The 10,369-nt window shown below is 34.2% G+C and overlaps 1 protein-coding gene across 7 annotated transcripts in view; it reads left to right on the top strand.

Annotated features, from left to right (window-relative positions):
- The window catches only part of LOC111085317 (hyphally regulated cell wall protein 1-like), a 43,552-nt gene that overhangs the window by 30,624 nt on the left and 2,559 nt on the right, over nucleotides 1-10,369 (top strand). For 2 of the 7 annotated variants that reach the window (XM_022383348.1, XM_022383344.1), the window contains exon 2: nucleotides 8,587-8,694. In XM_022383348.1, coding sequence (XP_022239056.1) covers nucleotides 8,623-8,694 — 72 coding nt within the window. In that variant the 5' untranslated portion in view covers nucleotides 8,587-8,622. Of the gene's footprint in view, nucleotides 1-1,821; nucleotides 1,833-3,150; nucleotides 3,154-3,584; nucleotides 4,682-8,586; nucleotides 8,695-10,369 lie in introns of those variants that run through there. The other 5 variants (XM_022383346.1, XM_022383350.1, XM_022383347.1 and 2 more) reach the window with 5 other exon arrangements.

Here is a 10,369-nt window from a genome sequence, read left to right on the forward strand (position 1 = left end):
GTTAAAACAAAACACGTTTTTGAAATAAACATTAAGGTTAACAGAAGTTTAAAAACTTACAGGTATTTTATCATGTGTGAACTTCCTGCTCTTTTCAGCCTTTTTTTCTTTTGTAACAAGATATCATTTATGTTTATTATAAAAGTAATTAAAAAATCAAAAATGTTTTGCCTAAAACTAGGATATTGGAATATCAACGGATATCATCCTTCCAGGATTATTTCTGGTTAGAGCAGGTTAACACCAGTTAGTACTTTTAAGGCTGCCATACTCTATGTGTCTGTATTTTACCATGTATATTTTAGAAATTACTTCATTTTAAGTCTATAGATGCTACATTTTCTGGGGAGCATACCCCCCTGCAAGACGCAAAATTAATGCTAGGAAACTAGTAAATTGTTGGTTATTGTTGCAGCTTTGCTAATAAGACTTAGAAGGCGCTAGAGAACAAAAATTACTTATACACATTTCAGAATAAAGATTCGCAGGTTCATAATGTCCAGTATCAATACACCGGTAATACATGCATTTTAATCAGTAATATTGCAAGATTTTACTTACTGAAGTTTATAGTGATTGTGATTAGGAAGATTAAGATTGTTTCACTTTCTGGTGCCATGCCAGTTTTGAGAACTCCATTTGAGATGCTGTTTTTTGTTTCTTAGAGCAAAGCCACATTGGGCTAGCTTCTGTGTCCCCCGTGGGGAATCGAACCGCGGATTTTAGTGTTGTAAGTCCGTAAACTTGCCGCTGTGACGGGAAATGCATGTTACACTCAGGTTAAACAAGGAAACCATAAATGTCAGGTAGTTAAACCGGTAAACTTCACGAGGCCAGTGCAGCACACTTACATGGGAGACCTTAACCATTGTTGTTAATTATTATGGAGGCTCTCAAGAGGCTGGGAAGGACCCCAGGGGCCGATGGGCCTGATTGAACTAGTAAGGCAGGCAGTTACACCCGTAGTTAAGCTCCTTCTAGTCCATCAGTTCAAAAATACGGACAGCTTTGCGCAGATAGCCCATTGTCTAGCTTTGTGCAAAAATTCTGAAGCAAGAGCAATATTAAAACAAAACTGAACTTTTATTTATATAATAGTCTATACTAGAAGAAACGTGATGTCCCTTGTTAGAGGTTGATTGCAACAGCATATGTAGTGAAGGTGATCTAAGGAAGCCAAAGAATTAGAACAGTGGTTCTCAACCTTGTTTTGTTCGCAGGTCATCTGATGTTTTTTCTTTTACATAATGGACCACAATGCGATGTATACACCGTGCTGCCACTTCCTTTACATAATTATGAAGTCTTTCCCCGAACCACTGAACTGGAAGAGAACTTAATGGAAAATTTCACAGCTTTTAAATGTTCCGTTGTTGATTTCGAACTTGTTTGACAAATAAATTAGTAACGTCCCTATCAATTTAGCGAGATTACGTCGATATCTCTCTTTCTATGACTAACTATAAAAGGCTTATTCCCTTTGTCGCTCTGTCAAAAGTGGTTTCACGTTCCTTTTTTGGTAATACTCAACAATATACATCGTCACTTAGCAACAAAACTATCTCGTGATTGTTAATTATGTTTATGTTGAATGCTCAATATTCATGTTGATTTGTCGGAAAGGTTTATTTTTTATTCTTTATTTTTTGACAACTTCGGTGATATATCAGCAAAATAGTTTAATTCAGAAGTTGTAGCCGAAAGCAAAATAAAATTTACCAAGTAGTGTTTCAGCAAATCCTTAAGTTACGTTTATGTATTAGGCCTAATGCTTAAATTAGACTACAAATAGGCTTACTATTGCTAACGTTATAAAGTCAGTGTTTAAAAAAGTTTTAAGAGGTGAATAAATAAATATTCTTATGGTATTTTAACAATGTATTATCAACTTGGCCTTACAAGATAAAGAAAAATGAACGTTTATTATTATTACCAAATATCTTTTATCCTTCGTTCAGTCGAGAGAGTTGAAAATTTGTGTCGGAATGTTCGCACTATGTTTTCTACTTCCTGATTTAAAATACAGTGGAAAAGGTTCAAATGTGGTGATTAAAGAATTACTTCGAAACTGATGAAATAAGTGAGTAGGTACATCTTGGAGGTACAGATAGGAACTGATGAAATAAGTGAGTAGGTACATCTTGGAGGTACAGATAGGAACTGATGAAATAAGTGAGTAGGTACATCTTGGAGGTACAGACAAATTCCTTTTAGTTAAATTCTATAATTATCGTTAATCATTCAGCAATGGGTTCCCGTAATGTTTGACGGGCTTTTATACTAGTATATATATATATATATATATATGTATATATTTATGTATATATATTCTACACTGATATAGGTTTCATATCATCTGCTAATATTCTATAAATGTGGGAGCAGGAAAAATGGAACGGATGCTATCAGGAAATAAACGAATTATTTTTCGTTGTTTCATCTTTTTTTTTCTACAAAAACTGGCTATTATTATGATCAAATCCCAGGTAGAATTCAACGTTTTTCACGGAACGTTAAAACACTATGGTGCCCGAAAGAGCCTGGGGGTCAGTGACGTTTTATGCTTATAGGTTTTATGTGGGTCGTTCACCCTCGAACATTTATATGAAGGAAATTTAGGCTGTTTTTCGAACTCTGCTTTGATATTTCTAATCAGAACATACACACACGCATATATATTGCACATACGATTTATAATGTTTTTTCGATATTATTTTGCTAAAACGACATAATTTAATTTCGCGCAATCAACACATATGTACGTATGTAGTTATTATATATATCCTGTTCCTGTGTTAATACGTTTTGTACACCTGTGTTGATTTAGATGTATATAAAATGAAATATTATACTTATATGAATATTGTTTAATATTTAATGCTCTTACCACTCGTGTTAATTCATTCAACTTAAGTATTCATTACCGAATTTGATTGGTGGATGTATGAATGTTAATTTAAATGCTAATACATATTTGATTTGATATTGTTTATGGTAAAGGGTTGTCTAGGATATACAGTAGCTCTTGTTCTCAATGTTCTGTCTGAATAAAATAAAGCTTTTTTTATGCAGCAGGTAATATAGCAAATGAAATAATATCATACAGGAAGTGATAGACGTTCTGTTTTTTTGTTTATGTAATTAACACAGAAAGTTTCTGAATGTTTAGTTCTCGTATATAACTGTTGCTTTTGTTTCCCACTTCCGTTTAAGTTCTTCAAGCTTCCTGTTGTAGGAGGCAGTAACCAAAAGATCACTGCCCTATGCCATTATTTTTGTTATTTTTTTATATTCATACAGGCATTTGATTGAGTGAGCTTGTATTTAGAGAATTTGTAAACGTACTCACCGAAGCATATTGAGCAATCAACACTAACACAGGCATAAAAACAACAACCAAATTATTAAATATTACAGTAAACAAGCATTGGTAGACACTCGTTTTTGTCGGTATTCCTTATACTGCGGTTGTTAACTACATAGCAAGGTAAAACGCTAACATTAATAATCGCTCTTCTTGATTTATAAATCAAGTTTTTACTAACTCACCTTTATAGACAAAAGGTGTGATAGTAAACAACATATTAAAGTGATATTGATCATTTCTTCCAGGGTCCATCGACCTTTTATCATAATATTTTCACCGTAACTCCATTTAATGGCAAAACGCAGTTGATAAGTGATTGAAAGGCTTATTTAAAATAATATAAACTCGATACTACAGAGACAACAGGTTAAGAATTTTCTACTGCTTGTCATTTTGAAATGTTGTAGGTCAAGAACCAATTGAAATCATTAAAGAAAAGCCAATAACTTTATGGTATTACACCCACATTCGCTAACAGATCGAAACATAACCACACACGTTAGTGGTATTACACCCACATTCGCTAACAGATCGAAACATAACGACACACGTTAGTGGTATTACACCCACATTCGCTAACAGAATATTTAGAAGATGCAATAGAAACATTGGTAAAAATTATAACTACACTGAATATTTTTTCTTACTTTTTATTCAAGATAAAAACTAAAATAACTAACGCGGTGGTAACATAAAGATGCGAAATTTGTGTTGCGCGCCTGTATTTCGTCTTGCGCACGTGACACATCGTCTGTAGCCGACTTTACATTTAAAACTAAACATTAGCTCAGAACTATCCTAGCTAAAAAGGTATTATGACGTATAGACACACTACACTAACTGGCTTATAATGACGAAAACGAAGGTTTTATAGCTTTCAGTTGCGTTGTTTTCTGCAGTAACCCGGCTTGATGCACACACAAAGTCGTGGAAGTCGATTACCGTGACAAGGACGGTAGATGAGCGTTGATTGCGTAACGTATAAGAAGTCACGCGAGTCTGTCGGTAAGTCGCCTGCTTGGGAGGATCGTGCTTTTTCCGGTATATAAAACCCGAATTGTGCATTCCATAGTGTATATTTTATTGTAACATTTATTACAGTCGTACAAAACGAGCACGTCTAGGTCAAATTAATGACAATTTTGATGTCAACTGAGCAAAATAAGTAGTTTGTGAGAAATTTCGAGTCACTCAGGAGATATCTTCACGAACACGGAAGTACTTTCGTCAGTGCAAGCCAACCCTACTGAAACAAGCAGTAAGTACACACGGAGCCTAAGTTTTAGGAGTTTATCGTGCAGACAACCAGACAGGGTATGTGTACAAATGTTTTTGTGACTGATATATCTAGAAAGCATGACGTCAAGATGTCGGGTAGCAACAATGTAAATAAATATTATATACATAGTTCGGGGATAAAAACAAACAAACTCGTTTGAAATAGTTCGGGTCTGGATAAAATATACAGTTTTCATAAATTGAATTTATATACACTATGATTGGTAAAAATAAAAGTGCAATATAATACTGCTATTAAGTTAATATTCTCTGTCATTAGGAAATGATGATAGTTGTTGTTATGGTTACTATAAACTTGTACGTATGATGTTTTTAGTTGTTTTTTAAGTGAACCTATATTTAATCGGATTTAAAAAAAATATGTAGTAAAGATGAAAACTCAAAAACACCATACAATGTATGATACTTATAATATGCATTCCACAATATGAAGCTCAGTTTTGTTCTTTTGATTTGATCTTGTCCAAGGTCACTGAGGGGTGAAATTCTCCGAAACTCAGAGACAGGTGGTGAATCTGATGATGGACTGGCTTTATATTTATTTTTAGTTTATGAACTTACTTTCATAAAGATGTATTGACAAGTTAAGAGATGATAAAAATAGATATATGGTTGATATAAATACAATTATTGTTACAGAAACCTGTCGGTTAAAACAGACATGAATGTTTCCAGGTTATATTAACGTCTGGCAGTGTGTACTTACACATTTACTGCGGGTGTTCTTGCTGTATATAGAATTTTTATGGGTAGTTGCTCACACGTGAGTGTTGTTTTCGTGTTTGTGTACACACACACACACATATATATATATATATATGTATATAGCCCTCCCCAAGATACATCATCATTGTTATGTTCTGCGCCTGAGGTACTTTATTACCTTATGAAAAGCCAAGGTTTTGCAGCTTAAAACGCTAGTATTCAGTGCTAACTCATGTTCTTTTGTTTTTAAAGACATTTAGTGTTTAATGAAGATTTCGATGGCAATAATTGAAATTACTTTTCATCCCAGTTTAATACGTATTAACAGTTATGAAAGAAGAGTGTATAACAGTATGCCAACAGCACTATATTCGCTATATCCAGTACCGATAGGGGGCCTTTCGCCGAATGCCAAGGCTCTCAGGGCAGCTGAAATACAACAGACATAGTAATTGTTGAAACGCTAGTGTGAACTAGATTACGTTAGTGAAGTGTAATGTTAAAGATTTATTATGATATTTACTTCAATTATCTTAGAAGTTAATCGTAGTAAGTTAACTTCTGAGCCCATAGTATCGTGCTACTTCCATATATAATAAGAATATTAACATCAGTAACTAAAGGAACGCCAGAAATGTTAAGTTGAAGAAAGATACTACTACTTATGAAACTAGCGTAACTTGCTGTCTACTCTGTAACACTTACACAACCCTGCGTATAGACAATAATCCTTTAACGAAGATTCACTTAAATTTCCTAATACATAATTAAAATATCCTTTAACAAAGATATAAAATTACAGTAAGACCATACAATATTGATCCACGAAGGTAAAACACTAAACAATGAAATCTTAAATTATTGAAACAAAATACACAACAAAACCCTACGACACGGGTGGGCCAATTGAAAATGTAACTTGAAAATGAAATCACGTAAACTCAACTTTACTGAGAATTCTTTAAAACTAAAACATCCACGGCTTTTTTAGATCTAAAGTGTCTATTCTCGAGCCCACCATAGGGCAAAGAGGCCGGGTATATTTCCCTGGAGCTAACAGTCCACCAGGGGGCCCATAAGAGCGGTAGAAAATGTTCACGAGATGTACGAAATTATTACGGAACGTTTAAGTAAATATTAACTGCACCTTCTATCATTTATGGCCCAGCATGGCCAGGTGGCTAAGGCGCTCGACTGCAATCTGAGGGTCGCGGGTTCGAATCCCCGTCACACCGAACATGCTCGCCCTTTCAGCCGGGGGGGGGGGCGTTACAATGTGTCGGTCAATCCCAATATTCGTTGGTAAAAGAGTAGCCCAAGAGTTGGCGGTGGGTAGTGATGACTAGCTGCCTTCCCTCTAGTCTTACACTACTAAATTAGGGACGGCTAGCGCAGATAGCCCTCGTGTAGTTTTGCACGAAATTCAAAACAAACAAACAAACAATCTGTCATTTATACGTGTGCGCAGCATCATTCCAAAACTATTTGGGAAGGGGGGGGGCACATACCAAATTTTACCTCGAGGCTTATGATGATTCGACGACCTTGGCTACTGCAACCAATAAGCGTGCACTTAACCCTGAACTATTAGGCTGGGGGTGTGTATGACCTCAAGCAATTTTTTATGTTAATAACTGATACTTTTTTGTTTGTATTCCCGTACGTAGGGATGCCTTCGAATACAACACATACTTTGGATTTGGTTTTGATTGTTGTTAAGCGCTAAGCCTTACAATGGGCCTTGCCCACCACGAGTATCGAAACCCGATTTTTAGCGTCATAAGCCTGCAGACTTACCCCTGAGCCACTGGTAGACTTTTTGTGTATGATAAATACTTGAAAAATAAAAACAAATTATAGCTTTTCTGTGTGACCGTATCAAAAATAACCCTAGTATAGTGGTTAAGGGTAACGCTTATATCCTTGTTATCGACATTTATCCTTACTGCAGGTTGAGCTCGCTTAGTGATAAAGCTGTTCGTAATTCACCTTGAAAGTTTAGAAACTGAAAATGTTAGCAAGGTGAAATCACCCAGATATTCTAGACTTATCACAAGGTGAAATCACCTAGAAATTCTAGACTTATCTACAAGATTTATATACGCAGTAGCAAAACGAAGGGATAATGTACCAAGGCCACCGTAAAGTTAATTTATAAAGATGAAGAATTAAAATAATTAATCCTTACAAATAAAACAAAGATAAATATTAGTTATTATTTCAATATTAAAAGAGATGCTAAATTAGAACTCGGTCGAAGCTGGCGTCACCTATTGGAAAGCTGTCGTTGCCATGGTTATGTAAGTAGTTCAAGGTTACTTCATCTTGCTCCACTACGGAGATGTTCTTTATGAGGCGGAAGTAACAATTCCTTCTCCGTTACAGTAAATAGATCGATAAGAGCTTTTGAAAAAACAACAACATAACACACTACCAACAACAAAAAGGAAGTAAAACACCAACTGGGATATGGTTGCAACGAAATGATATATATGAAAACAACAACATATCACACTACCAACAACAAATAGGAAGTAAAACACCAACTGGGATATGGTTGCAACGAAATGATATATATGAAAAAAACAACATAACACACTACCAACAACATAACACACTACCAACAACAAATAGGAAGTAAAACACCAACTGGGATATGGTTGCAACGAAATGATATATATGAAAAATTAATATATTTCATGACGCATAGAAATGTGCATTGGTTTATACTTTTTTTTTATTGGAGGACCAAAGAAACTTAAAATAGTAAATTTGGCTACATGATTATATTTATACTAAGTAAATGTTTTTAAACTATAGATAGATAACGTTTGCCCGAAAAATTGTAATATCAACATTAATATGAGCGCACATCTATTGAAGTGATTTAACAATTAATATTTTTTTTCAATAACATCAACCTATTCCTTAACACTTACATCTACCAACCTAATGGCCAGTGATCTCGAAAATGACGTACGAAATTGACATCTCACATAATTAACATTTTTCTCGGGATCAGAACTATTGTGTTTGACAAATGAAATAATAGTTCATTTTTACAAACCATGATGTCGGTGAAGTGTTCAGTACAAAACGAATACAGACCACAAGAGTCTGAATTTATAGAAAAAAGATTTAATAATATTTATAACAAATCAGCATTGTTACATGTTTGATATTAAGCCATTATATGCAATCAATTTCTTCTGTAGACATAAAACATCAAGCAAGCTTTCGTTAAGGCTGAGATGCCTTATGTCGATGATGACTTGCTATGGTGTCCTGATGCTGATGGCAAGATGGTGGACCTCTCTTGTCTTGTAAGTATGAAACAGCGATAATAGATTTATGTAAATCGAAGAAGCAGTAATTTTAATGTTATAAGGTATCGGTTGGTTTGAACACAGATCTTCTTCAAGTGTTTATGAATATTTATTGAGTTTAAGGAATTTAGAAAGATTGAAAAACAAACTAGGTAGTGTTTACACGACATATATAATTAACATTTCCCACTAGATGGCACTACATTTCATGTGAAGTATAATTCCATGTTTCTATGTACTGTTTTCAAGATCATTATTATGTCTTACACGAGGTAAAGTTGTGACTTCTGAAAAAAAAATTACGAAAATGTTATGATAAATAAATATAGCTAACTGTCATCTAACTGTGAATACAAATACACTAGGCTCAAATGGGTCATAGGTTAATGTAATATTTTGAAATAGTGTAAACACGTTAAAAATTTTATTTCTCAAATTGTTGGCAAGAGGTTTAATAAAGTACAGTCAAAAGAAGAATTAAAAGATAATAACATATTTTATATGTTGATCTAGGAAAGAAAAAGATGTTTGGAAGAATGTTTTCCAACAAAATATATTTAAGGAAAATTTATAGCTGTTTAAGAAAAGTTGAGATGTTATTTGTTTGTTTATATATATTTTGTAATGTTAGGTTACTAAAGACCTGAGTAAATATATCTGTGGTTCATATATAAATGATTAATTAACTTTAAAAAAGTGATCATAAAAAAAGAAATATTTCTCCCTAAGAAGTATTAAAATCAGAGACATGAGTTAAGATCATATTTTATGGCAGTTTAAGTGATAGTCTTAAATAATAATATATACCCGATGTTAAGTTAGTAGAAAGATGTTATTTAACAAAGAACGCCAGTAGAAATGGTAGAACACTTTGTAGGAACCATATCTGGCAGTTAGTATTTTTATCGAAAAATGTACAGGAATATACGTTATTTTATTAGGAATCCAGTGGTTATTTGTAATTGGATAACATCCAAAGAAGTTACGATTGTTTTTTATCAGTAGTGTTGGATAATGTTTTGCACTAATTTAGACAATGGTCATGGCGTTATTGTAGTACATTATCTATGAAACACTCGCCCATCTCGAACATTTTGTGAAACTGTGAGGAACTGTTGGGACAACGAGCCAGAATCTCAGAGTTTTGTTCATGTCTAGATGGAAACGAAGTCGGATTCAAAGCTAACCCGTAAATGTAAAGTAGCAGAACATCCGAGGTGTGACAAGTGTAACAGATGTGGGTGTAAACACGATGGCACACCAGTTGCTCAAAACGTTAGCCATAAGAGAAGTGCTCAAAGAAAAGTAGATCGGCGTACAGTTGAGGTAAAGATATGAATACATTCGACGGCATACCCTCAAATGGGGAAAGAGTGTAGTGATGATTCGGTGTGATGAGAATCTAGACGACGCGGAGGAGGAGAACGATTCAAGATCAGGTAAAGAACGGAGATTACGATGACTTTTTGGAGTGAAATGAAATAATATTACAAGGATAAGAAGAGAGAGAAGTATTAGTGAGTGAAGTGTAAGAATATTACAAGGATAAGAAGAGAGAGAGAAGTATTAGTGAGTGAAGTGTAAGAATATTACAAGGATAAGAAGAGAGAGAAGTGTAAGAATATTACAAGGATAAGAAGAGAGAGAAGTATTAGTGAGTGAAGTGTAAGTA

Source organism: Limulus polyphemus, unplaced genomic scaffold (genome assembly GCF_000517525.1).
Source record: "Limulus polyphemus unplaced genomic scaffold, Limulus_polyphemus-2.1.2 Scaffold328, whole genome shotgun sequence".
Lineage (NCBI taxonomy): Eukaryota > Metazoa > Arthropoda > Merostomata > Xiphosura > Limulidae > Limulus > Limulus polyphemus.